Below are 14,527 nucleotides of genomic sequence, written 5' to 3' on the forward strand. Positions count from 1 at the left end.
TACAGGAAAAATTACTGTAGATGGCTTTTCATTATAATTAAATCCTATAATAAAGGCTGTCACACCGCCCACTATAACAATTGGCTTCCATACCCTCTGTGTAGGAATGTGTGTGTACGCAAATGTGACAACAGCGCCCTGTTGATTTAGTTCCCTTCTCCTAAGGGAGAAAGTCTGTTGTTGTCTTCCAAAATACACACACCCACCCACAAGCACACAATGCACTCACTTGGAAACAAACTTGTGGTGTGGCTTTTTTTGTTTGATAATTGTTTTTAGGCAAACATAATTTTGCTATAAAAGACAGCTAACCCATAACCATGAATCAATGAAATGGTAATGGAGCCATGGGGGGAAAACACAGTGGCAACATTGCATGAGGAACACACACTCTCTCTCTCTCTCTCTCTCTCTCTCTCTCTCTCTCTCTCTACACTTAAGGTCCCATTGCTTTTACTTTTCATAGTCATTCAGCAAATCCTATACAAAAAAATAAAAACGTCTTAAGGAGAAACAAACAAACCAATAAAAGTGAAATTGAATTAGTTTGCCGTCGGCTCACCTCCATAACCATTACTTCTCCCTCTACACTTCCCACAGAAAGCCAGTCAGGTAAATAATCGCCTCTGCTTTAATTAATAAATGCATCATCCTTAATGAGAGGGGCTTGTTAGGCACTGCGGCAACTGCCACTGGTCTGTTTTTCTTTTGATTTTTTTTCTTCCTTTTTTCAACTTTCAAACTTCAAACTTAATTTCCACCTCTGAAGCATGCTAATTGCTCTCCCTCTCAGCTTTATAAACAACAACAACAACAACAAAGTTTTCTCATTTGGAGGCAGAGAACGGTGTAATGTGTGGCTATTGATCGCAGGGGAAAGGAGATTGCCCCTGGCTGGTCACAAACCAAATGACTTTAAGATCTGAATTAAAGTGGGCCAGGTATAACTTTGGATAAACACACAGTGGATACAACTTTAGATTTTAGTATTATTTAGTAGTATTTTGTTGCATAAATCTCATACTCATACCACTTTTGTGCACCCCAGAATTAATTTAAAATCAACTACTGAGTAGCGTAACAACTTATGATTATTTTCATTATCAATTAATATGCCAATGATCAATCGTTTGGTCTACAAAATTTTAGAAAATACCCTTCACACTATAATGGAAACACAAGGCAGAGTCTTTAAATTGCTACGTTTGTCCAACAAATCAATTCCAAATAGATTCATTTTAGTATCAAGTCACACAATTTTCTGACGATCAGCAAATTGATTTATCGACTAATCAGCTCAACAACAGAGTTTATGCTGTGTTGCCATATATCTCCTTTAAACTATAGTCACCATGTCACTAAACTGTTCTTACGATCAACATAAGAACAAATGTTCACTTTTAAAGACACTAAAACTGTTATACATGTCTTCATTCCATTCCATCTTAATTACTACAATGCTCTTTTCACCTGTTTTAATCCAAAAGCTTTGGGCAGGCTACAGGCTCTGCAAACCTCAGCTGCAAGGCTTTTTACTAAAACTACATGATGGAATCACATTAAACCTGTTGCAGCCACTTTACAAAGCCTGGCGCCTGGCTACATTATTGGACTGTTAAATCTGAAATCCTCCAGCAGCACCATTTAAGCTATTCCACAGTCAAGGCTAAAGACCAGGGGTGACTGAGACTTCAAGCTCTGGGACGATCTGCCTAAGAAGATCTTACTTCTATCAAATAGTTTACTCCAATTCTATTTTTTTCTACTCCCTTCTATTTTACTTGTTTCTTATGAATATTAACGGCAGTCCATGTAATCGTATAAAGAACAGAGCAGTAGGCCTAACATTCTATAGGTGGAACTTCCTGATGTACTGTACGAGCACACAATGTATTTCTCCTACGCAATACCGAGGACTCGTGGTCTGCATGGTGCTCTTTCACACTCACACTCACACTCACACACACGCACACACACACACACACACACACACACACACACACACACACACACTCCTCCTCTTCCTCCTCCTCAGCAGCATGTAGAACCACTGAGTTGCTTGCTACCAATGTGTAGACAAAGATTTGACAGTTTTGACAGTATCCCTGTACAGAGAAGTGAAGCTTCTTGTTAAACTGTGATGTTCTACAATTAACCTGTGCCTTTGTCATAGCAGATTAGACTCATTTTCGTTGCTCAGGGTGATTTTATTTTTTCTTTAAAGAGCCATGGAAGCTAAAATGTCAGTGTGACAAGAGGCATTTACAGTAATAAAGTTACTTAAAGAGACTAAGGACTGTGTGTGTTCTGAAAACACAAACTGCACTCAAAGATACCTTTACTGCATCCCTGAGTGACTACTTATTTAGCTTTGCTTTTTTTTACTGGATGGTTTTTGAAAGGGAAAAACAAAAAAGGATTTTCTTTATCCAAATAAGGAGCATGAAGTCGCCTGACTACTGTAAATCCCTACAGGGATTTAATATTCACTGACAATAACTAATACATATTCTAGATTTTCCATGACGTCAAGTCTCAGTTTCAGGGGTTTGTTTTAACCGTGTTAATATATTAATGACAAATAAAAGTAGTATAATTACATATGTATGAATAAACAGTGTCTGAAAAAGTCAACAGTGGTACAAATGCTTTGGCAGAAAAAAACCTGGAATAAATTACTAGCCTGATGCTAAGCTGCTAACATTTGACAGGTTTTGCTATGCACCTGCAACTCATAAAAACCTATTGAGTCTAGGCTTAAAGAAACATGAAACTGTGAACATTAGCACTGATATACTGTATGAACAGCTAAAGCAAAGGAAAACATTAGCAGCAGAGAAGAAGAAACATATTTCCAGTGTCTGATCGATAAAGGGATATGCCAAAACAATGACACTGTCAGAATAATAAGAAATGAAATCTGACAACCAGAAACATATGTATAATACTTGAGTCATTGCAGGATGACACCTGGTAGGTGATTTCTTGTCAGCACAATAATGATGTACCTGTTAATACGTTCTTTTGTGGTTCTTCCAGCATGACTCAGCCAGTCTGTGCTCAGAAGTGTATCTGTGACGAGGTTATGATTCTGAGATTTAAAAAACAGTGCCTGCAGGATGACAAGTGAGTAAAACCTCTACTTATCTCCTCTGGATCTGTATCCTCCTTGAAAAGAGGATAGCAGTCTATCAGCTCAATGCCTACGGGAGACATTCACGTCAAAGAGCACCTTGCGACTGACAGCTGAAGCGACATGATCACTAGACAAACATTCGGATAGGTGCTGATGGGGAATAAGAAGCCTCACAAATGCTCGCTACACTTATACAAATATCTAATGGAAAGACAACATGATGATGGACAGACTGTTGAAAGGAACAAATGTAAGGACAGACAATGTGTCAGATTGAAAGACTACAAAGCTATTTACCTGACCTACATGTCTGCAGACTTGCTTTTCCACGTGTCTGCAAGTGTATGTGTGTGTCTGAGCTTACCCTGTGTGCGTCGTTTTCATGTCCTCTGCGTCGTGGGTCCAGTTCTTCATAAGGCGGCACCATTCCTTCTCTCCTTGCCTGCTGGTATTCCCTTCTTAGCTGCTGGATCCTGTCCACACTGCTACACACAAGCAAACATGCAACTCGGTTAATTAAAGCTTTTACACCTCTAAAGGCCCTTTCCCATTGGACACAAATCCACTAACATCTGGCTTTTGTCTTTAGTGGGAAAGTTTACAATCATTCCCGGGACAAATGACTCGGCAGTAGTCACAGGTACGTATTTATCGGCTTCAGCTCCGATCAGCAGTGGTGGAAACATGACACCCGGGTGGACACGCTAACACGCTTGTCGCCTCTTTGTCACCTCAGCCACAAATTGTGTCTGGCTGGGTTGGTTCAGTGGGTAGAGCAGGCGCACATCTAATTAGAGGTTTATGCCTCGACGCAGAGGTCCAGGGTTTGAATCCGACCTGTGACGATTTCCTGCATGTCTTCCCCCCTCTCTCTCCCCTTTCTCAACTAGCTGTCCTGTCGAATAAAGGCAGAAAAGCCCAAAAATAATCTTATAAAAAATTTTTATCCGTCTCCCTGCAACAAGGGCTCAAACATCGTTCCAATTAGCCAAGTTTGAAAGAGAGAGTGAATATGTAACAGATATAGAAAAGAAGCAACCACCATACAATTTGTCAACAGCCTCCATGCTGCTTTCTAGTGTTTACTAACCCTGTTTTCTGACATGTTCATGATGTTGAACGTGATACATCAGAAAAAAAACCAGAAAGACATACTGGACTATCGCCTATTTTCAGCAAGTTTTCCCACGTTTAAAAAACCTGTATGTAGGTGCTAGGTTTGTTGGAAAAAGGGTATCAGGTTAATTTGAAGAATTCACCTTAGAGGTAAGAGAAAACAAAAAACGATTTACCAGTTTTAGGTTGTTTAACGTTTTGACAGAAGTCATGCTCACAACTGAGTCACATCAGTATCAATAAAATAATTTAAAACACTTTGTGGACTTTGACTGGCATCACCACCAACCAGCTGTTCTGATGAAGAGCTAGCCAGTAGAAAGCCATGTGTTTATTAAAACAGTAATTTTGCCGACATCAGCCTGCAGAGATAAAGACTAGACAGACCCACCTGTGTACGTGCATGTGAAAACGCATTGATGCACCGTCAGGAGATTTATGTGAAGGCAGAAAAATAGCAACATCCTTTCTTCCAGTCTCCAAGGCAGTCTGTGAACAACACTATGCCTTCTGAGAATGTTGCACTACCAGTACTAAGCATGTGACTCATAAAGTCATTTGTAGGTATACTGTAGAAATCCTAAGTCAAAATAAGTTTTTAACTATTGCAAATCTCTGTACAGTACAAAACCCATCTCTAGACTTGGGCTAGCGTTATTGTTTTTCACACTTTGGAGGAAAACCTGTTGTATCAGATAACCCTACTCAGTTTCTGCACACACAGCCAACAAAGAACATATTAGCTAAGAAAAAACACACACAATAGAACCCACTTACGTCCATGTATGTCCAGCTATCACAGATGACAGAAACGATGGTGTAGAGCGGGGAAACATAGAATTACACCATTTACATAAGCATGCTAATTAAGGCTTAGCAACATGCTAGACAAATATTATGCAGCACTCTAAAGTACCTAATAGATTAGCACGACTGATCAACACATCAAAATATAGTTGAATAGTTGCCTTCAGTTGGTTTATAATTCTCTGTCCTTACTTTCTTCTCATTCATTCTCTTATTTTGCTCTCACCCCTTTGCTCCCCTTCCTCTCTTTGAAACCATACACACAGAGAGCTGTGTGAATGACTATATTAGCTGCAGCACAGAAAACACATTATCCTCGGTCTCACATCACAAATCATGTTAAGTGCATGTGCTCTCACCCTCACATAACAGAAAAAAACATTGACTTTATTTAAATGTACTTTTGGTAGTACTTCCATCCACCAAACCACTTTGGTGTCCTTCTTTTTGTTAAACTTGTTAACTGTTTTAAATCTATTCATCATTTAATTTTAAGTGTTCATTTGTGACAATATTTAAGGCATAATGCACTACCTGTCTTGTATTCATTCTTTTTTTATTTGAACTTCACTGGAGGATTGGGAGAGAAGCTATTTATGTACAGTATATACAGTACTGTGTAGATGAATGCATTATAGTGAAACAAATCTAGTCTCCGCGTGTGTGTCTGTGTGTTCACGTCTTGAGTGTATTTGTGCTCCATATTCTAGCCTGCAGGGGTAAGAGAGCTGTGTCAGCAGCAGCAAAACACCTACAGTACTGTGCAAAGAGTCAATTTGGAGCAGAGTTCAAATCAGATGCTAACTGCACTTAATGCAGTGTTTCCTGTATGTTGATATTACCGCGGCGGCCCACCACGGTAAAATCTCTGCCGCCACGGTATCAGAAATAAGGCAGACGCACAACAGGGTTTCCGCTATGTACACCGCACCGCCGCTGAAAAGTCATAAAGTCGTAATTACACGATTATTAGTGAATTAGACAGGACGTCATCACTAGCAAAGTCATGGCAACAAAAATAAACAACAGGGCGAGTACACTTGTCACTCAATCTTAGGTGACAAACAGCGACGAAAGCCGCGACATGAAATCTGCACTCACGCGGGTCCCGTGAAATATGACAGCTACAGTTTATTGGAAAATAGCATTGTAGACACTGAATTTGATGAATTTACAGTTTATCAGTCCCCAGATGAGACAAGAAGCTAACGTTCGCTAAAACGCTGCGGTGACGGTCACCTCTGCCTCCCGTTGCAGGAGAACGCTGTATTCCTCCGACACGCTGTATTAACGTTACTGTTTTAAAACATTTTTCCAGGTCAGTGGGGGTGCATACCGCTCAAAACCAACATGAAAAACGTAGTAATGTTCACTCAGCGTTTAGTTTTGTTGTTAACTGTGTGTAAAATGAGCGGTGACGTTAAATCACCCTACGGTACCGTCTATTTGCTGGATGGTTTCAAGGTAACGGTCAGTAGCTAACATTATCAGATAAGCCTTTACTTTTTGACATTGACCCCGCCCCCCACCCGCTGAAAATAATTCTAGAGGAAACACTGTAATGACTGAGCTAAACACATTTCTTTGCCTTGAGCCCATAACCTTCGCAGGTACGAGTTTTACCGTTCTCTTCATTAGCTTTATTTAACTGACATTATATTTAGCTGTTTTATTCAATCATTTTATCAAGTAAATCAATGTAATTTTAACGTTTAAAGGTCTTAGAGCGGCAACAAGGTCAAAGTTGAAATAAATTGATCTTTGAGCCCAGCGCTCGGCGGCAATTCTGAGCGGTGCGCCAACGCAAAGCGGTTTTACCGTGGATCGTGTGTAGGCGGCTTCAGGCAAGCTGGCAGCTTATCACAATTATTTATAGGAAATCCATTTACATTCCACATCTCCCTTTGCTCTTGCCCTCACCCTCTGACCACCGCTTTCTAAATGCATGTGCTTTTGGAAAGTAGTAGTACAGATACAGATTTCTCAACAGTCATGGATCAAGGGCTTCCATAATGCCTCACAAACCAAGAACAGAATAAAGTGTCAAAGCTCATTAAACTGGATGTCTCTTAACACTCTTATTGTCAGTGTTTTTATGTGTTTTCTGTTCCACTGTTGGATTCTCATTAAATGTTTGAGTAATGGGTGGTATCCCATTCTCTTTTATTAGAGCCACTCCAAACTTTGTATACATTTGAAATTAGGGAGGAAGGGTTAAATGTGAGAAATTAAATAAAGTGGTGTGATTGCAAATAAAGTCAGTAGAAAGACATGAGAAGATTCAAACCATATAGACTGTTAAAAATAAGATTCAAGCCAAACATTTCTATTCCATTCCTATTGCTCTGCTTTTTTGCCGTGCTGTTTCATGTTTATGCATCACAGTAGACATGATTTGTGTCACCAGAGCTCCACATGACACACACACACACACACACACACACACACACACACACACACACACACACACACACACACACACACACACACACACCTCTCACCTCACCCTGGGGAGGGGGAGAATAGGGTTCATTCATTTTCTGTCCACAGAAGCATGCACACACATAAACAAACACACACACACACACACACAAGTGCACACACTTGCAAACAAAGGGTACTTTATACGATTTATCACCCCGCATAAAAGGAAGAGGGTGTGCTCAAGAAGAAATAAATATGATAAACAAAGACATAACACAACACACACACACACAAACACACACACACACACACACACACGCACACACACGCCACACACACACACACATTTATGCAAATAGTTCCATGACCATAGACTGAGGAAGCTATTGATTCACTTTAGAAAAACAAGTTAGCCATAAAAAGCAGACTTGTATGACTTCACTTTTTAACTACCTCGTGGTCATTAAACACCAATAGGGTTGGTTCATGTGTAATAGCCTAATAGCATTGTTCTGTGCTTGTGTGTGATACCGTAGATGACTCTGTATCTAAAACATTTTTGCAACTGTATTTTCTTAATTACTTAAATCTCAATTGCCGCAATTGCCTTTGTACACCGACGCATGTATTGTTCTTATTTTGCACCCTACGCACAGCGGACTTTTCCCTCCACAGACGCACGTCAGTAAATTAGGGAATGTTTTTGCGCTCCTGGGGTTGGTTCAGCGAAAAGAGGAGGCGTGTTCCGGCGCAAACGTTCCCTGGTGCTATTTTGCAGTTTTGGAAAACAATTCCGCCACTGACCAGGAAAAACCTGGTCTAAAGTCAGTGGCGCGTTATTCAGATGCTATTTTAGGGGCGCATGCTTGGCCATAATGTAGTGTGTGCACAACGCGCATACACTTTGCTTCTCTTATCTACACGGAGGCAGCAGTTCCCATTTTTGCAAACCATACATAATTACAAAGAAAAATATTACTGAAAAAGCGCTTCAGGTGTTTGGATAGATCAGGAGGCACTTTACAGTACAGTCCTCAAAAAGTTGCAGCATTCTTTGTGGCTTGTTGTCTTTTACACAACATTTCCATGAATCATGGATGTGTTGATGACATAAATGAGGAAATATTAGAGGAATTAAGGAGACGTGATGTTGAACTACGGTGGGATTGGACACTACGGCGGGATCTGGTCCAGGAGTGGCAATGCGCTGCGGCTGGACGGAGATGGAGTGGGGGGAGGAGGAAGGGGCACAACAGGAGCAGGTGGTGCGTTTGGAGGCCCACGCTCCATGGCTGCAGCAATCCTCTCCAGACTTGAGGAGATGCGCCCGAGAGGCCGCAGCAACATCGCCACCCGGCCAAGACGGGCATTTATTACTTTGCCGCATCCCGGACAGCTCCCGCTGGCGTGCGCCAGGCCAATCCGCCATCATAATAGCAATTCGCCATGGAACAAGAGCGCCTGCTCTTAAAGGGAATGTGAGATGAAGTTCTGATTGGTTTATTGCACGTTACGCCCAAACCACACCTAGCTACTTCAGACCAACCCATTTTAGATTTGCGTCGGGCGCAAGAGTCATTTATCCCGCCGGTATAATAGCAACAGCGCCCGAGATCCGCCCACAAAGCTACTTGCGTTTCACGTTTGATACTTGCGTTTCACATCGTTAAAATAGGGCCCATCATGTTTCAAAATAAAAGCATAAGTCTGAGCTCCAGTCTAGCAACAGAGTATTTCTCTCTCTCTCTCTCTCTCTCTCTCTCTTTTACACTTTTACTTTACACACACACACACACACACACACACACACACACACACACACACACACACACACACACACACACACACACACACACACACACACACACACACACAGAGATCAATCTCCTGCTCTTGCTCTGTCACACCAATAATAATTCTATAAATGTTTAAAATCAGAATCGGAAACTCGGCATAGCTGTTAATAATGCTGCTATTAATAATTGAGAATTCTGTTCCATTAATAACATTGTAAGATACGCTATAAAATAAATCAATGTCCACAGCAAAGGAATAGGTCCTTGTCATCGAAGACTATAAATATTTACAAGCCTGGTTATAAAAAGGCGCACCCTTAAAATCTGTTTTCTGGCTGGCTTTTAATCAGTTTTGGGATCTTTTGTCATTTAGGCCATCTAAAGGCGAAACCCCACTGCTGAAGCCAGGATGAAGTGTGATATGTGATATAGGTCATGTATATTTAACATTCATTTTTAATAACGGGATGTGACTTCTGTCAGAGCCTGTTTGAACACAATCCATTCAGGAAAATGCATAGGTTTAAATACCTTGAAAGATGCTTAATGTATTTCCACTCCAATGCCCACATTAAGTGTACATACCTTGAAAAGGCATAATCATTACGGTTAACTTTAAGATAAGACATTAAGTAAGACATTACCAACACCAGTGCTGGTATCTAAAAGGAAAACACAGTGATTTGTCATATCCACCTGATGATCTATTGGGGTTTTCCTGCCATGAAAAATATGTATAAGGGATGTACACAAAGAAAGACAGGGACAGATGGAGAGATGGATACAATAGAAAAGGTTGAGACAAGGAAAAAGACAAAGGACAGGTCAAGCATGTTTTTTAGTGCTCTCTAACAGATGACTTTGAGCTGAAAGGTTTCATAAATCTGACACAAAATGGCCAAAGGACTATGGTGCAATCTGCCACACAAGCAGCAACACACATGTAAGCTCCCAGACGCTCACACACACACACACACACACACACACACACACACACACACACACACACACACACACACACACACACAGGGATGGACAAACACACAGGTGATGTATGGTCTCCTCTTAGATGTGGCACGGGGGAATATGTCATTCAGACTCTCAGCTCGGTCTGATTTATCACGTTTCAAATGTGTGTATGTGAGAGTGTGTGTTAGTATGTGTGTAGATAAACGAGAAGCCACACAATACAAAACTGAATACAGGAACCCATTATAACTCTTTTGTAAGATAGTCTACCGACATCTCTTGCATGGATGGAACGTGTTACAACTCAGCATCAGAGGGAGTACAATTGTGATTTACTTTCCAGATGTTATATGTTATGTCTTGCATTCTTGGAAGGAACAAAGACAAGAAACGAATAAAATAAATGCTACCCACTGGCAGAGCTGTTGACCTTCTGGAAAAAAAAAAACGTCAAGTAGTAGAAGTAGGATTTCCTTTCATTAGCACAGACACAAAGTCATGATAGCCATTTAGAAAAATCAATAACGCTTGAAAACATAAACTGCAATTGATTTAAAAGCTTAAGAGATGGTACACACTGTATATAAATGGAAAGTAGGGAATTTGTGACTTTGCATCCTGCTGTTGCTAATCAAAGCAGCAGACAATAGCTGCTGCTTCAGAAATGTCAGAGCTACAGATGACTGTCTTACCCTTTTCAATGCAACAGGAAGTGAACACTGACTCCCTATTAAATGTGTAATAACTGAGGAACCTTAAAACCTTTTTAACCACTGATACAAATTGAATGAATTAACTTAATTATACATAATCCCTTAATTCAATTAAATACAACTTCAGTATACAAGTAAGTATTCATGTTGTTACAACACACAAAGAATTAATTAGTATTTGAACTATTCAAACTCATGAATGAACAGTCTCAAAATAATAATGGTCGTATTACTTTTAGGCAGTTTTCATCTCTTGGCAATGACAGGAGACAAAGCACAGTCGATAGCTGTGAGGGAACATGGAGTTTCATATTGACTGATGGGGACAAGAGGGAGTTGTAGTCTTTTTGTCTTTGCACACGTCCGGGGATGTGTACTGGCCTGTGTGTTCTCCCTGGTGTCTAGTTGTAGAGTAGAGGATCGTTATCAGCTGTGTCTTACAAGGATAGACCAGATCACAACACCGGACACAGGTCAATGCATTATCTCTCTTACTCTCTGTATCTGTGTTTCACTCGGCTGCTTGCCACACACACACACACACACACACACACACACACACACACACACACACACACACACACACACACACACACACACACACACACACACACACACACACACACACACACACACACACACACACACACACACACACACACACACACACACAAGATTACTACAAGTAAGAAAAACAACTTAATCAATGTGAGTTATTGTCCATCATGTGTGTGTTGACATGGATATGAGCTTTCTATATATTATGTTCTGTAATGTTGACATTTCTACGATGCATTCAATTTTCTTTTCACATTTTCCTTGACTTTGACTCATTTAGTGCAGGAAATATTCACAGTTGTGCCACTCTTTCTCCACAATCTATTTTCAATTTCTTGCATCTCCATCCATCCTTTTCCCGCTCTCTCTCTCTCTCCTCATTCTGCCCTCCACAGTTTATACAGGTAATCATCTCTGCTGTCATTTACATCCCTACCTTGATACCATCCATCTCTCCTTCCCTCCCACTCCATCTTAATCTCTTCATCATCGGCTTATCTCCATCTCCTCTGCCCTGCCTCCCTCTTGCCTCCCTCCATATCTCCCTTGCCGCGCTCTTCATCATCTTCTTCCTCCTAATCTCCCAAGCTTGTGCTTGGCTCTAATTAGCTGACGTCTCTGCTAATGAAGTCTGACAACAAAAGATCACCAATGCTGGCAGGTGGGTCAGAGGCAAAAAGAAAGACGGGGGCAAGAATAGAGAGAAAGGGAGAAAGGGAGGGAGGGAGAGGGGAGAAAGAGTGTCAAAGAAAAAGTAATACAGAGCAGTTGTGTATGTGGAGTGTAGGAGCTGTCAGGTTGCTCCGTTGCTTTCTTTTCCTCAACAGGCTAACAGGAAGTGACACGTGTTTTTAAAATGAATCTGACGGGATATGACACTGCTCCTTGCGCGGCGCCGTCAAAGCACGGGGAGTAATTAGCGCTCTATCGACTGCCATGACATCAGTCAGACTAGCTGTCTAAAAGCCGGCGTGTGCAAGAGAGACACTCACAGTGGCAAAGGAGGCTGGCATCCTATCCTCATGATAATCAGTGTGTGTGTGTGTGTGTGTGTGTGTGTGTGTGTGTGTGTGTGTGTGTGTGTCTGTGTGTGTGTGTCTGCGTGTGCATATTGTACAGTTAGAAAATTGTCTGGCATAACATTATTTAGACAAGCCTTCTATGTGTGCGTATGTGTGTTTGAAAGCCAGAGAGAGAGAGATATAAAGAGAGAGAGAAGGGGCACGCTACAGGTGGTAAACAGGCTGGCACAAAATCATGTAGGCAGGCTGTCTGGCTCAACATTCCCCTTTGACTTTAACAGCCATGTGTGTGTGACGGGAGGCCAATTTGCCTAATGCCTCTGCCAACCACAATAGCTGTGGATGGCATGTCTCTAAAGCTGGATTTATACCGGACACAAGGGCTGTCCCATGACAGCAAAAGCAGACAGATGCACTGTACTGTACATGATCACGTTTGAAATGTATATTTCTCACAAAAGCTTCTGATTCAATTATTTTATTCACTTCATGGCAAAATACGACGGGAAGGTTCACCCTGTCTAATTACCTAACAGGAGACTACTGCCTTGCTATGGCTTGTTTACGTGCTTTCATTCAGTGTGATACAGAGAGACGATCGCAACAAACTGAAGATCTGCAGTGGAGATGGTTCTGCACCTCGACAAACAAGCACAGATTAAACAGCATTTGTGACGTGCAAAATTGCAGGGATACATTTTGAAGAGTTATCCCTTCTATACAGGGCCAGAGCCATGAGGAAAGCCAAATCTATCCTTGCTGACCCAAGTCACCCATTGTCTTATGAATACAGGCTGCTGCCATCTGGTTGCAAGTACATTGCACCAAGGTGGATAACCATGAGATTTAAGAGCTAATATGTCATAGCTACCATTAGTCTTATTATTATCTTGATGTAAGTTGTCCCATATGAATATGAATGTATGTTACGTTATGTTGTGTATGAACTGCTGTCTTTTATTCTCTGCTGGCTGTGAAACGAATTGCCCCACTGAGGGATAACAAAGATCATTTAATCCTTACATGTATGTTGATAAAAAGGAGACAATTACTGAACTGTTCTTCACAATGCTTTATGTTGTCTTCACTCTCAACAATTGCTATTGGCATGAGTGACTTGCAAGAGGAAACACAAGCAGCCCAAGCTGATCAATCACAGTTTTTGTGCTCTTCCCGTGGTATCCTCTGAGCCTTTTTTAACTGTCTCTGCACTTTTTTATATATATCTCCTAATTATACAACAAAAGTTGTTGTTTGACATTGCCTTTAAAATAATCTATACAATGTTTTGTGATCTGCTGCCCCACTTGGCAGTACAACACTGTTTGTCAGTGCCTTCCTAAGCCATTAATAGCATTTTTCTGATCCGTCACCAATAGGTTAAGATTTGTCCTCTGCATTTAACCTATACATAGGAGCAGTAGGCAGCCGCAGGATCCCAGGGACCAACTCCTTCTTTTTGCCAGTGCCTTTTTGGTCAGGGGGCACTGACAGGAGCGCTGACAGGAGCACTAACTTCTATTTGGTTGTTGGAGGAAACCGGAGCACCCGGAGGAAACCCATGCAAACACAGAGAGAACAAGCAAACTCACACATCGATCCCCAGTACTCAGCAGTGCTTACTTGCTGTGAGGAGACAGTGTTAACTACTGAGTCACTGTGCTGTCTATGTGGTGAAGGTTAGAGAAATAGTATGGTTAATATTTGTTATTAAGTATTAGGAAAATATGACTTTCAGTCCTTTGGGCAGGCCAATAGATGGAACCAGACAGGACAAACAAATAAATTAGGCTATCAGGTTTTTTTCTACACAGAAAAAAAGAGTTTCATGCTAACAAAGAACATAACATTAACAGATGTATCTACAAACAAACTGACAGAGGTCAGATTTTTGCACACAATATCTATATATCTATATATATATATATATATATATATATATATATATATATATATAAACTATATATATATATATATATATAAACT

At 40.9% G+C, this 14,527-nt stretch overlaps 1 protein-coding gene across 4 annotated transcripts in view; it reads right to left on the reverse strand.

Moving 5' to 3' along the window:
* The window catches only part of pard3bb (par-3 family cell polarity regulator beta b), a 248,643-nt gene that overhangs the window by 59,254 nt on the left and 174,862 nt on the right, over positions 1–14,527 (reverse strand). For 3 of the 4 annotated variants that reach the window (XM_039817957.1, XM_039817958.1, XM_039817959.1), the window contains one exon: positions 3,501–3,621. In XM_039817957.1, the coding sequence (XP_039673891.1) occupies positions 3,501–3,621 (121 nt within the window). The remainder of the gene's footprint in view (positions 1–3,500; positions 3,622–14,527) is intronic. The other variant, XM_039817956.1, reaches the window with a different exon arrangement.

This window comes from Perca fluviatilis, chromosome 12 (assembly GCF_010015445.1).
Source record: "Perca fluviatilis chromosome 12, GENO_Pfluv_1.0, whole genome shotgun sequence".
NCBI classification, from domain to species: Eukaryota; Metazoa; Chordata; class Actinopteri; order Perciformes; family Percidae; genus Perca; species Perca fluviatilis.